We start from the raw sequence: 14237 nt of genomic DNA, 5'->3' as shown, positions 1-14237 counted from the left end.
TTATGACATCAATTATGTTCATGTTTGAGCTCCTGTAAACTACAAGTATGAACCAATATCCTTCCGATGCTGGAAATCTGAAACAAAAACACAGCGTGCTTTAAATGCACAACAAGTTAGTCAATATTACTAGAGGAACTGATGCATTCATGCTTCAGATTGGAGGTTTATTATTGGAATGAGTCAAGTTGCTTGTTTTCTCTACAGATCCTGATCAACCTGCTATGTGTTTCTGTCGATGTTCTGATTTTGTTGATATAACTTATTTTTTGGTCTCAATTTGCAGTCAGCGACTTATAGACAAGTGTTATGATTAGTAGATGTTTTGTTAATATCTGGGTGCAAATTAATGCAGCTCAGATGCCATTGCCAAACAGTTAAGTTCATGAGGACAGTTGCCAGATGTGGAATAAGGGGCTAGTCTTAGGATGTAGAGAGGCCTAGAGCAGCATGCCTGATGCTCTTGGTCCAACAAGGATATTTTTGAATTAAGGAAAAAGCAGACTTAACGTTCCGGGTCCGATGTCCCTTCCCCAGAACTGATGGTGGCTGGGAAAATGTCAGCTTACATGTAGAAAAAAAGGAAGGGGTTGGGATAGGGAATAAATAAACTGACATTTTCCCAGGCACCATCAGTTCTGAGGAAGGGTTACCAGACCTGAAATGTTAACTCTGCCTTTTTTTTCACAGATCCTGCCAGACCTGCTGGGCTTTTCCAGCAACTTTGTTTTTGTTCCTGATTCACAGCATCCTCATTTGTTTCAGTTTTTATTTAATATTTTTGAATTATTTGGAGCTTAACTTCTTGAGCCTCTTCTGTCTCACCCAGTCCTGTGCTGGCCTGTTAAAGGAGCTTACTGCGGTTTCTCTGATGGGTTCCCTAGTAATAGTTGCTGTTGGGCCACAATGTTGTAATTTTATTTGCATTTTAAAAAATGACCTACAAGCTTTGGACAGGTGTCCTTTCTTACTTCATGGAAAAATTGTCGGAGCAAGATAACCTCTATTTCACCAATGCCATCTTTAATTAACAGTATTACCTTACTCCTTTGCATCACATCTTCTTTTACCCTTTAATACTCAATATCCAATCCTCCTCCTCACATTTTATTATCTTGGATTCTCCAGCATCTGGAGTTCCCATTGTCACTCCTCCTCATGCAGCTATGTTTCCATAATAGCTATCACATCATTTATTTACTTACTTCAGTGTGCACAACTGTAATGATTATAGCAAGGTCAGCCAGGTACACCTCATGGACTGAGTTAAAAAAGTGTGAAGCTGGATGAACACAGCAGGCCAAGCAGCATCTCAGGAGCACAAAAGCTGACATTTTGGGCCTAGACCCTTCATCAGAGAGCTCTCTGATGAAGGGTCTAGGCCCGAAACTTCAGCTTCTGTGCTCCTGAGATGCTGCTTGGCCTGCTGTGTTCATTCAGCTTCACACTTTGTTATCTTGGATTCTCCAGCATCTGCAGTTCCCATTATCTCTCATGGACTGAGTTCTGTGATTGGAACAGATTCACAGCCCTAATCAGGCAACCCTGGTCGACAGGTAAAAACAGGAGTGTCAACTGTGAGAGTTGCCTCCAGGGGATCGGATCAGTGTCAAGGACTCTTCGCATGTAAATAAAGGGTGACTTGGTGGTGGGATACCAGCCTCTGTAGAGTTAATTCACTATCAGTTTGTTTACTCTGAACACATTTAGAGTTATCTTTGTAGTAGCACATCTGGACTGTTAGTGTAGACTGTGAGGCTGGATGAACACAGCAGGCCCAGCAGCATCTCAGGAGCACAAAAGCTGACGTTTCGGGCCTAGACCCTTCATCAGAGAGGGGGATGGGGAGAGGGAACTGGAATAAATAGGGAGAGAGGGGGAGGCGGACCGAAGATGGAGAGTAAAGAAGATAGGTGGAGAGAGTGTGGGTGGGATGTAGGGAGGGGATAGGTCAGTCCAGGGAAGACGGACAGGTCAAGGAGGTGGGATGAGGTTAGTAGGTAACTGGGGGATGCGGCTTGGGGTGGGAGGAAGGGATGGGTGAGAGGAAGAACCGGTTAGGGAGGCAGAGACAGGTTGAACTGGTTTTGGGATGCAGTGGGTGGGGGGGAAGAGCTGGGCTGGTTGTGTGGTGCAGTGGGGGGAGGGGACGAACTGGGCTGGTTTAGGGATGCAGTGGGGGAAGGGGAGATTTTGAAACTGGTGAAGTCCACATTGATACCATATGGCTGCAGGGTTCCCAGGCGGAATATGAGTTGCTGTTCCTGCAACCTTCGGGTGGCATCATTGTGGCAGTGCAGGAGGCCCATGATGGACATGTCATCTAGAGAATGGGAGGGGGAGTGGAAATGGTTTGCGACTGGGAGGTGCAGTTGTTTGTTGCGAACTGAGCGGAGGTGTTCTGCAAAGCGGTCCCCAAGCCTCCGCTTGGTTTCCCCAATGTAGAGGAAGCCACACCAGGTACAGTGGATGTAGTATACCACATTGGCAGATGTGCAGGTGAACCTCTGCTTAATGTGGAAAGTCATCTTAGGGCCTGGGATGGGGGTGAGGGAGGAGGTGTGGGGACAAGTGTAGCATTTCCTGCGGTTGCAGGGGAAGGTGCAGGGTGTGGTGGGGTTGGAGGGCAGTGTGGAGCGAACAAGGGAGTCACGGAGAGAGTGGTCTCTCCGGAAAGCAGACAGGGGAGGGGATGGAAAAATGTCTTGGGTGGTGGGGTCGGATTGTAAATGGCGGAAGTGTCTGAGGATAATGCGTTGTATCCGGAGGTTGGTAGGGTGGTGTGTGAGAACGAGGGGGATCCTCTTGGGGCGGTTGTGGCGGGGGCAGGGTGTGAGGGATGTGTTGCGGGAAATACGGGAGACGCGGTCAAGGGCGTTCTCGATCACCGTGGGGGGAAAGTTGCGGTCCTTAAAGAACTTTGACATCTGGGATGTGCGGGAGTGGAATGTCTTATCGTGGGAGCAGATGCGGCAGAGGCGGAGGAATTGGGAATAGGGGATGGAATTTTTGCAGGAGGGTGGGTGGGAGGAGGTGTATTCTAGGTAGCTGTGGGAGTCGGTGGGCTTGAAATGGACATCAGTTACAAGCTGGTTGCCTGAGATGGAGACTGAGAGGTCCAGGAAGGTGAGGGATGTGCTGGAGATGGTCCAGGTGAACTGAAGGTTGGGGTGGAAGGTGTTGGTGAAGTGGATGAACTGTTCGAGCTCCTCTGGGGAGCAAGAGGCGGCGCTGATACAGTCATCGATGTACCGGAGGAAGAGGTGGGGTTTGGGGCCTGTGTAGGTGCGGAAGAGGGACTGTTCCACGTAACCTACAAAGAGGCAGGCATAGCTGGGGCCCATGCGGGTGCCCATGGCCACCCCCTTACCACACAACCAGCCCAGCTCTTCCCCCCCACCCACTGCATCCCAAAACCAGTCCAACCTGCCTCTGCCTCCCTAACCGGTTCTTCCTCTCACCCATACCTTCCTCCCACCCCAAGCCGCACCCCCAGCTACCTACTAACCTCATCCCACCTCCTTGACCTGTCCGTCTTCCCTGGACTGACCTATCCCCTCCCTACCTCCCCACCCACACTCTCTCCACCTACCTTCTTTACTCTCCATCTTCGGTCCGCCTCCCCCTCTCTCCCTATTTATTCTAGTTCCCTCTCCCTATCCCCCTCTCTGATGAAGGGTCTAGGCCCGAAACGTCAGCTTTTGTGCTCCTGAGATGCTGCTTGGCCTGCTGTGTTCATCCAGCCTCACAGTTTATTATCTTGGAATTCTCCAGCATCTGCAGCTCCCATTATCTCTGTTAGTGTAGACTGATGTTTATTCTGTCTATCCCTTCTTGCAGTGCTGTGGCCTTAATTACACATATTATTTTGCTTTTTTGCTTTGACTGTACCCCTGGATTTGTTACTTCTGCCCAAATCCCTCACTCCCATTCTTCAGTTTAAAGCTCATTCTATTTCTGTAGAAATAGGGTTTGCCAGAGCACTGGTTCCAGCATGGTTCAGGTAGACATGTCCCATCAGTACAGTCCCCATTTTCCACAGCACTAATGCTGGTACAATGTAAACCAGAACCTGTAATACAGATTCTGTGAAGCACAGATCATATCATTGATCCATTTATTCATTAATTAAAAACATTAAATGTGCCTTACAGCAGGTAAATATGTTTTTGAATACATGAATCCTTTCAGCAAATTAAAATCCTACAGTTAATCCATGAAAAAAGTTGCCATTTTGTGTGTGTGTAGTCATTTGTGAGTTAATTGTTTGTTGGTAATGTTGCAGGATATCTACCTGGAGACATCGTATATGTATGACGATGATGGCTACCAATCATACTGTACTGTGTGCTGTGGTGGGCGAGAGGTGTTGCTGTGTGGAAATGCAAACTGCTGCAGGTATGGTGGCCACATGAACTTTGAAGCAGTTGTTTATAGAATACAAGCAATTTTTTTTATTTTCTTTAAATTTGGTCTTTCTGTGGGTTTGTTAACATTAGCCACTTTTGTTCGATGGTCCCTACAATTTGGAGTGTACTTTTTTCCCACTTAATACCAAGTCAGCTGAGGTCACAAGAAAGATCCCTTTATTCAGAACGTTGCCTGTGGAAGATATTTCGTGGTAGGTACATAAATTCAGTAGGCATTCTGTCAGCGTTGCACAGGTTTCATATCAATAATTGGATCATTTACTTAAGATACATAAACAAAATGACATTCAGTTTAATTCAGTGAAAACATTTGTTTTTCTACATTCTTTGATATAAAAAAATCAAATGTGCCAAATTTGGTTGGTCTCTCATTCCTCGGGACAGTTCGCAAATCCCGAAGTAAAGGGAAAACAACATTTAAACTGCATGAGAGGCAAGTGCTGTTTGGTTGACAAATGGGCTGTGGTCACTTAAAACAGTACAATGGAGAATGCAAGATAATAAAATGTGAGGCTGGATGAACACAGCAGGCCAAGCAGCATCTCAGGAGCACAAAAGCTGACGTTTCGGGCCTAGACCCTTCATCAGAGAGGGGGATGGGGGGAGGGAACTGGAATAAATAGGGAGAGAGGGGGAGGCGGACCGAAGATGGAGAGTAAAGAAGATAGGTGGAGAGGGTGTAGGTGGGGAGGTAGGGAGGGGATAGGTCAGTCCAGGGAAGACGGACAGGTCAAGGAGGTGGGATGAGGTTAGTAGGTAGCTGGGGGTGCGGCTTGGGGTGGGAGGAAGGTATGGGTGAGAGGAAGAACCGGTTAGGGAGGCAGAGACAGGTTGGACTGGTTTTGGGATGCAGTGGGTGGGGGGGAAGAGCTGGGCTGGTTGTGTGGTGCAGTGGGGGGAGGGGATGAACTGGGCTGGTTTAGGGATGCAGTGGGGGAAGGGGAGATTTTGAAACTGGTGAAGTCCACATTGATACCATATGGCTGCAGGGTTCCCAGGCGGAATATGAGTTGCTGTTCCTGCAACCTTCGGGTGGCATCATTGTGGCAGTGCAGGAGGCCCATGATGGACATGTCATCAAGAGAATGGGAGGGGGAGTGGAAATGGTTTGCGACTGGGAGGTGCAGTTGTTTGTTGCGAACTGAGCGGAGGTGTTCTGCAAAGCGGTCCCCAAGCCTCCGCTTGGTTTCCCCAATGTAGAGAAAGCCGCACCGGGTACAGTGGATGCAGTATACCACATTGGCAGATGTGCAGGTGAACCTCTGCTTAATGTGGAATGTCATCTTGGGGCCTGGGATGGGGGTGAGGGAGGAGGTGTGGGGACAAGTGTAGCATTTCCTGCGGTTGCAGGGGAAGGTGCCGGGTGTGGTGGGGTTGGAGGGCAGTGTGGAGCGAACAAGGGAGTCACGGAGAGAGTGGTCTCTCCGGAAAGCAGACAGGGGTGGGGATGGAAAAATGTCTTGGGTGGTGGGGTCGGATTGTAAATGGCGGAAGTGTCTGAGGATAATGCGTTGTATCCGGAGGTTGGTAGGGTGGTGTGTGAGAACGAGGGGGATCCTCTTGGGGCGGTTGTGGCGGGGGCGGGGTGTGAGGGATGTGTCGCGGGAAATGCGGGAGACGCGGTCAAGGGCGTTCTCAATCACCGTGGGGGGGAAGTTGCGGTCCTTAAGGAACTTGGACATCTGGGATGTGCAGGAGTGGAATGTCTTATCGTGGGAGCAGATGCGGCGGAGGCGGAGGAATTGGGAATAGGGGATGGAATTTTTGCAGGAGGGTGGGTGGGAGGAGGTGTATTCTAGGTAGCTGTGGGAGTCGGTGGGCTTGAAATGGACATCAGTTACAAGCTGGTTGCCTGAGATGGAGAGTGAGAGGTCCAGGAAGGTGAGGGATGTGCTGGAGATGGCCCAGGTGAACTGAAGGTTGGGGTGGAAGGTGTTGGTGAAGTGGATGAACTGTTCGAGCTCCTCTGGGAAGCAAGAGGCGGCGCCGATACAGTCATCAATGTACCGGAGGAAGAGGTGGGGTTTGGGGCCTGTGTAGGTGCGGAAGATGGACTGTTCCACGTAACCTACAAAGAGGCAGGCATAGCTGGGGCCCATGCGGGTGCCCATGGCCACCCCCTTAGTCTGTAGGAAGTGGGAGGAGTCAAAAGAGAAGTTGTTGAGTGTGAGGACGAGTTCGGCTAGGCGGATGAGAGTGTCGGTGGAGGGGGCCTGGTCGGGCCTGCGGGACAGGAATAAATAGGGAGAGAGGGGGAGGCGGACCGAAGATGGAGAGTAAAGAAGATAGGTGGAGAGGGTGTAGGTGGGGAGGTAGGGAGGGGATAGGTCAGTCCAGGGAAGACGGACGTCAGCTTTTGTGCTCCTGAGATGCTGCTTGGCCTGCTGTGTTCATCCAGCCTCACATTTTATTATCTTGGAATCTCCAGCATCTGCAGTTCCCATTATCTCTGATACAATGGAGAATGCACTAGTTAATGATAATTTGCAGTTAACTGCCTAGCTCTGTCTAAGTTTCATGCAGACTGTGATTAGTTAAGAAATTGCCTTGAGAAATGAACCAAAGAATAGCTGTCATCTATTTTGTTGAATTGAAACAGGTGTAGTGTGTGTACATGTTCTTTCTGTCTGCAAAAGACAGGGTTCTATGTATTAACATTCCTAGCTACCAGTATGTACAATTGCTCCACACTGTAAACCCAACTGATAATCCTGTGTTATTCAGCATAACTCTTCACACTGTCAGCATACAAGGGAGTGATTTACAGGTAGGTGTGGAGGAGCATGTCTGTTTCTCCTGCCCCACAATAGGTGTGAGAAAAACTCATGACTGCAGGGTCCAGCAGTCCCTTTATCACTTTAGTTGACAGTTTTCCTGAATCCTGGGAATCCCAGTCAGTGTGAGTTAAGTCTGAAGTTGAAGGAAGATTTGAGGCATGCAGTCTCATAGAAGGACTCGACTCCCATCCCACCATCAATCAAACCAGTAGGAATACAGTCTCGATGCACTGAAGGTCTTCTCTTGTACTGTCTGATTCTATGAATCAATGGTAAGCTTAAATCTGGTTTGAGAGTTCTAATATTTTAACATCCCACCCACCCCACATCCAGTTGTTTTTATTCGTTAAAACTCATCTCTGTAAACCATTGGTTAAAATGGATTAAGAAACCAAGGCTTTTCATCTTGTACCCATTAGGGCAAAGAGGCAAGAAACAGTCTTGAAAAATGGGAAACCAATTAGTACAGCATGAGAAGGTACTGCTTGATTGGGGGATCATTGACTAGGAAATGCATCAAGAACAGTTAATTGTTAAGTTTAGCTCTCTGATCAAGCGGGTAGACTCTGAATGGCCCAGGTATTGTCTTGGGAATGCAGCAATGGTTGGCAATCTCTATGACCCCTTTTTGTTTCCATGAATATGCTACAATAACATAGAAATAACATGGAATAACATAGAATCTCTATAGTGTGGGAACAGGCCCTTTGGCCTAACAAGTCCACACCGACCCTTAAAGCATCTCACCCAGACCCATCCCCCTATAATGCAGCTAATCTACATATCCCTGAACACTACGGGCAATTTAGCATGGCCAATCCATCTAACCTGCACGTCTTTGGACTGTGGGAGGAGACCGGACCACCTGGAGTAAACCCACGCAGACATGGAGAGAATGTGTAAACTCCACACAGACAGTTGCTGAGGGTGGAATTGAACCCGACTCTCTGGCACTGTGAGGCAGCAGTGCTAACTACTGAGACCTCAAAATCTGGTCCTGTACATTAATATATGTAGCTTCTAGCACATGCAAAGAAATCACATTGTAAGCCCAACTGATGATCTTAGATTAGCTTCTGGTGTAATTCTTAGCACAGTCTGGATTATTTATGAAATGATTTTCAAGAGCAGAATTGCATCTAATGGTGAGCGTACTGTTTTGAAGCGTGCAAGCCTTGCAGGGCCAGTTGAGCATGATCAGCATGCTCCCAGCTATGAGTGTTCAGTGTGATATGATATTTGATGTGGTCTGCAGTTGTTGTGATATGTTGTCTACACACTTAGCTCACAGCAGCACTGAAACTCATGGATCATGTTAATCATTTGTGTTGTAGACTGGACAGCAAAATCCTCTTAGTAGAGAAAACCACACTGGGTTACTGCAAAGTAGCAGCATGAGGCATTTAGCTTCATCAGTATTGACATACCATCCGCTTGCAGGGTAGTCTGATATAAACTGTCCGTTGTTCAGGGTGAAAAGTGATAGGCATATACCCTGTTAGGAGTTTTTGCAATATATGATGATTTAATCAGTGTATCATGACAGATCGCTTTGATCTGCCCTATCTCAGCATTAGAGTGCAAGAGTTTCTACACCTTGTCTCTTGTAGCAATGTTTAAGATTTGTACTACCAAGCAAGTATTCTCCTTTGTATCAGTGAACTACTGATCCTTAAATTTGCGACTTTTCTCACCTTGCCTCACCTGAAATTGAGCAGGAAAGCTTTGGAAAATTGATGTGGGGGTTCTTAAGCTTTGAAGACATAGAAACAAAGAAGATAGACTCTGCTGTTCAAGATGACCATGGCTGATCATCCAACTTACTGGTACCCTATTCCTGCTTTCTGCCCAGAACCGTTTATCCCTTTAGCCCTAAGAACTATATCTAGTACCTCCTTGATAACAATCAATTGTCTTGGCACAAAAACAGAAATTGCTGGAGAAACGCACTAGGACTGATAGCATCTGTGGGGAGAAAGCAGAGTTAACAATTTAAGTCCAGTGACTTCATGAGAACACCTAATAGCTTAGAAAAAGTGGTATTTATGCTGAAGATGGGTGGGGGGAGAGGTGAGAGATCGGTGGAGATAGCACTTAGAGAGAGGGAGATATGGAAGGATAGGCAGTCAAGGTGATTTTGACAGTAGGCCAAGACAGAAGAGAAGCTGAAGAAGTGATAGAGAGCTGAGAGCAGGAGAGAATCATTAGACAAACCACGTCTTATGGTAATAGGACTCAGTGGGTGAGAGTGGGTTGAAAGAAGTCCATTTCGTGAAAGGACCAGGGTATGGAGGTGGGTAAAAAAAAATGGAAGAATGTAATTAAAGTTATCGAACACGATGATGATTTCTAGAGGCTGCAAGATCCAAAAGCAGAAAATGAGACAGTGTTCTTCCAGCTTACACTGATGCTCACTGGAGCTTTGCAACGTGGTTGTGTGTTGAAGTGGTAGACAACTGGAAGCTTGAGGGTATTTTTACTGATGGAACATAGGTGTTTTTACAAAGTGGTCACTCGGTCTCTGCGATGTAGAAGAAACCACTTTGTGAGCAGTGAATACGTTAGATGATTGAAGTGCAGATAAGTTGCTACTTCAACTTTCTGGGGCCTTGCATAGTGAGCAGGGAGCAAGTAAATGCATTCTGCAATTGCATCAGTAGGTGCTGCGAGGGTGTTAGGGGGTGTTCGGAGTGGAGGAGGTGTGGACCAAGGTGGTCTGGGGGGAATGGTTCCTGCAGAAGGCTGACAAGAGAGGGGAATATATATCTAATGGTGACATCCTGCTGGATGTGACAGAAATGACAGCTTATGATCTATTGGATGTGGAGGCTGTTGGGTGCTAAGTGAGGTCCAGGGGAATCTATTGTTGACCTCTCTGCTCAACACTCCTCTCCCCTATTTTCAGCATAACTACCATTCTTTTCCTAGCTACTACATGCACTGATGAAGCGACCGTAAGATATCGGAGCAGAATTAGGCCATTTGGCCCATGATGCCTACTCTGCTATTTGATCATGTCTGATATGTTTCTCAAACCCATTCTCCTGCCTTCTGCCCATTACCTTTGATCTATTTACTAATCAAGAACCTATTTATGTCCATCTTAAAGACACTCAATGACTTAGCCTGCACAACCATCTGTGGAAATGAGTCCCACAGATTCACCACACTTTGGCCAAAGAAAATCCCCCTTATCTCAATTTTAATGGTCATCCCTTATTCTGAGGCTGTGCCCTCAGGTCCTAGTTTCTCTACTAAAGGAAACATCATCTCCATATCCACTCTATCCAGGCCTCTCATTATTCAGCTACACTTCAATTTGATCCCTCTTCATTCTTCTGAACTATTGAGCACAGACCCAGAATCTTCAACTATTCCTCATATAACAAGGTCTTCATCCCTGGGATCATTATAGTGAACCTCCTTTGCACCCGCTCCAAGGCCACTACATCCTTCTTTAGATAAGGGACCCAACCTGCTTATAATATTCTGACTAAAGCTTTATACAGCCTCAGCAGTGCAGCTCTGCTCTTGCATTGTAGCCCTCTCAAAATGAACGTTACCTTGCATGCGTGGCCTTAGCTGTCAACTGAACCTGCATGTTAACCTCAAGAGAATCATGAGCTAGGACTCCTAATTCACTTTGTGCTTCAGATTTCCGAGGCCTTTCTGACTTAGAAAATAAACTACGCCTCTATTATTCCTACGAAAGTCTATAACCTCGCACTTTCCCACACTGTATTCCATCTGCCACTTCTTTGTGCACTCTCCAACCTGTCCAAGTCCTTCTGCAGCCTTCCTGCTTCATCAGTAGTACCTGTCCCTCCACCTATTTTTGTGTCTTTTGCAAACTGAGGAATAATGTCCTCAGTTCCTTGTTCCAGATTGTTAATGTATCAAGTGAGTAGTTGTTGACCCACACTAACTCATGTGGAATTTCGCTAAATTAACTGCTAGGTGCTATCCTGAAAAGGCTACTGTTTATCCCCTCTATATGCCTTCTGCCAGTCAGCCAATCCTCTCTCCATGGCCGTAATTTGCCTTGAACATCATGGGCTCTTATTTAGCAACACCTTGTCACCGGACTTAAAACATGAACTCTGCTTTCTTCCCACAGATGCTCAGAACTGCTGAGTTTCTCCAGTAATTTCTGTTTTTGTTTTATATCTGCAGAATCTGCTGTTCCTCATTTTATTTAAATGTTTTGCCCTCAACTACTTTCTGTGGCAGAAAATTCCACGGTTTCACCAATCTGTGGGTGAAGCAATTTTTCCTCGTCTCAGTCCTAAATGACCTATTTTGTATCCTTAAACTGTGATCCTTGTTTTTAGACTTCCTAGTCATTGGGAACAGCATTCCTGCATTTACCCTGTCTACTCCTGTTAGAACTTGTAGTTGTCTAAGAGACATCCTCTCATTTCTTTGGAACTCCAGTGAATATATGCCTAACTGATCCAGTTTGTCTTTGTATGTAAGTCCTGTCATCCCAGCAATGGACTACCAACTCAACTTAGAAGAGACAAGTTTTCTGCTCCTGCCAGAAAGACTGATCAATTCACCCCACTCTCTTCCTGCTTGTGAGGATTAGGATTGAGGGGAAACAATTTCCAATCTGTTTTTGAGCAGTCAAACTTTGCAGACACTGAAATCACCATTGAGATGGAATTTTATTCCTAGCAAGCAAGATGGTTTGGATTGGTTTAATGTATCAAAAATCTGATCCTCACAGTTAACCCACTTCAGGTTTAAATAATGTAAGATGGAGCGAGCAATAATTTTGCTCTGAGAAGAAGGGTTAATGTTTTTAATGGTATCAGGCAGTAAGCCTCAATGCAATTCAATATTTTGGGAAACACAATTGTCCACTTTTAATTCAAACATCAAGGTCTACTGACAGCCACTGTTCTGATGGATCAAGCCAGTGAAAATCCTGCCTTTAGTGTTTTGCCTGGAATAGCCTCATGCTCTGTGTCAAGTCAGTTATATGACATTTCAGCAAGATGATATAATTAACCCCTTTCATTTGTGTTTATGTTAAAAAATGTTCTAAGTAAATTTCATAATTCATTTTCTGACAGCCTTTGATTCATTTCCTAACTTTTGTCAAATTACATTGTTGCATTCAAAGAGGCTGACTGGTTTAAAAAATGAAAGAATGACCCTCGCTACCACAAGTGTCATACTAAAATGAATGGAGATTGTCTGGAACACATCGGAAAGGGCTCTGTTATGTTAGAAGATGCCAATTAGTCGTGGGGAGCTGTGGAGATGTAAAGTGATTAATACTCAGGACATTTATCTGGGAGCTATGTTCATCCACTCGTCTGCAGTCGGATTTAATCCTGTTTATACACAGTGGTCAGAACAAAATCCTTGCCTTGGGACTCTTTCAGGGTTTATCTTTTTTTTTATTTTTGCCCCCATAACTCTTCTCTTCCAACATTGTTAAGAAATAAGGTATATTTATAAAATTGATGACTGTTGTAATTAATCATCAGCACAACTGGAAGGATTTATTGAACAACGAGGAATAAATGTATTCCAAGAAACTTGAACATTTAATGAAGCACCTGCATTTTTCATAAACTAAGATTGTGATTCAACTGGTGTCCATGAGCTTCTCTTGGTCCTTACTTTTAATAATTTAAAAGTGTGGTCAGTTGGTGATGTTTGTTTCCAGTGATCCAAGCTAAACAAATAATAACTTAAAAACAATTTCAATTCTATAGTCAACATTTATTCTGTCAGGTCAAACCCTTCCACTCTGCCATATCTACCCTTTCAGCTCATCCGTTTCTGTATTCCATGGAATGAAGTGACTGTTTCATGCCCAAACAGTTTCTTATAATTTGGTATTTTTCTTAAGATGGTGCATGCTTGTTTTCCTTTCTGTAAAATTTGTAGATTTACTCTTGAATAGAGGCAATGAATGTTTAGCTGCATGCTCTGCAGTTGATATGACTCCAACATAGGGTAACTGTGTTTTCAAAAGTCAAAATTGACCATCTTTTCGTATTTCTGAATTGCATATTAAGGAAATATGAACTTGTGAATGGACCGCACACCAGGGTTTAACTAATCTGTTTATTTCCAGCCCCCTTACTGAGAGTTTTTACCTAGAGCTTTAGAACTGAACCACCTGTTTGCTGCACAACCTCCACTTTCAGTGAGCTCATGGCTGCAAACTGCCATCTCCAAGTCCCGGAGAATGGCCTGGACAGATACCAGAAGTGTTCCTGGAGTGGAAGGCTGGCTGAGGGGTCTCTCTTGGACCAGCTGACAATCATCTGAGGCTGTCTTCTCAGTGTGCATTCCAGTTACTTTATTGTTTTGCTGCTGTCATGTTGCCATTGACATATTTTAAAGGTCGTCAAAAAACATAAATGCTGAAAACTGGGACATTTGAATGATTTTAAGGAAATTGTTGGGACAATAAGGTATTTAATGAGAATCCAGATGTATCCAGGCAAAATATGGGTGTCTGGTTACCATATTTTTGCATCATTTGTTTTGGGGGAAGATCTGCATTTTGTATCACTCAGGCACTTCACGAGCCCATGAAGACCATTCTCTGCCATTAAAGGCCCCAACTATAGAAGTTCTACCTGCCAGCCAGTCAGGGACTGGTGGCTCCTCTATGCTGGGCAACGTCACCAGGAAGGCAGTGGTTTCTGGATGTAATTACACCTTGCTGAGGCCTTGGATTGAGGGGAGACTCGGGCACAGAAGAGTGATAGTGGGCGGGCGGATTATTGGCAGGAAGGTTGTTGGGGTAGAAGGGTAGCTCGTTATCTCCCCCACCAGGGTTCCAACACCAGGTTCTTCAATCAGGCACTGAATGCTTTTGAATGATTCTTTCTGTGCGCCTGTTGATGTTGGTCAGAATTGGCAGTGGAGTGGGCAACCATCCACAGGCTTTTCTACACGGTCTTAATTGGGATGGAGGCAGGAAAGTAGCAGGGTCACCACTTTCATTCTGCCATCTGTATTAGTGCCCCTCTTCCCCCACTACCACCCCCCCGCCCCCAAC

The 14237-nt window shown here is 45.6% G+C and overlaps 1 protein-coding gene across 5 annotated transcripts in view; it reads left to right on the top strand.

Moving 5' to 3' along the window:
* dnmt3bb.1 (DNA (cytosine-5-)-methyltransferase 3 beta, duplicate b.1) overlaps window positions 1-14237 on the top strand; it is a 284103-nt gene that overhangs the window by 184227 nt on the left and 85639 nt on the right. For all 5 annotated transcript variants that reach the window (XM_059652779.1, XM_059652780.1, XM_059652778.1 and 2 more), the window contains one exon: window positions 4286-4398. In XM_059652779.1, the coding sequence (XP_059508762.1) occupies window positions 4286-4398 (113 nt within the window). The remainder of the gene's footprint in view (window positions 1-4285; window positions 4399-14237) is intronic.

This window comes from Stegostoma tigrinum, chromosome 19 (genome assembly GCF_030684315.1).
Source record: "Stegostoma tigrinum isolate sSteTig4 chromosome 19, sSteTig4.hap1, whole genome shotgun sequence".
Lineage (NCBI taxonomy): Eukaryota > Metazoa > Chordata > Chondrichthyes > Orectolobiformes > Stegostomatidae > Stegostoma > Stegostoma tigrinum.
Note: the sequence above shows the minus strand (reverse complement) of the source record. Positions and strands in the feature narration are given on the sequence as shown.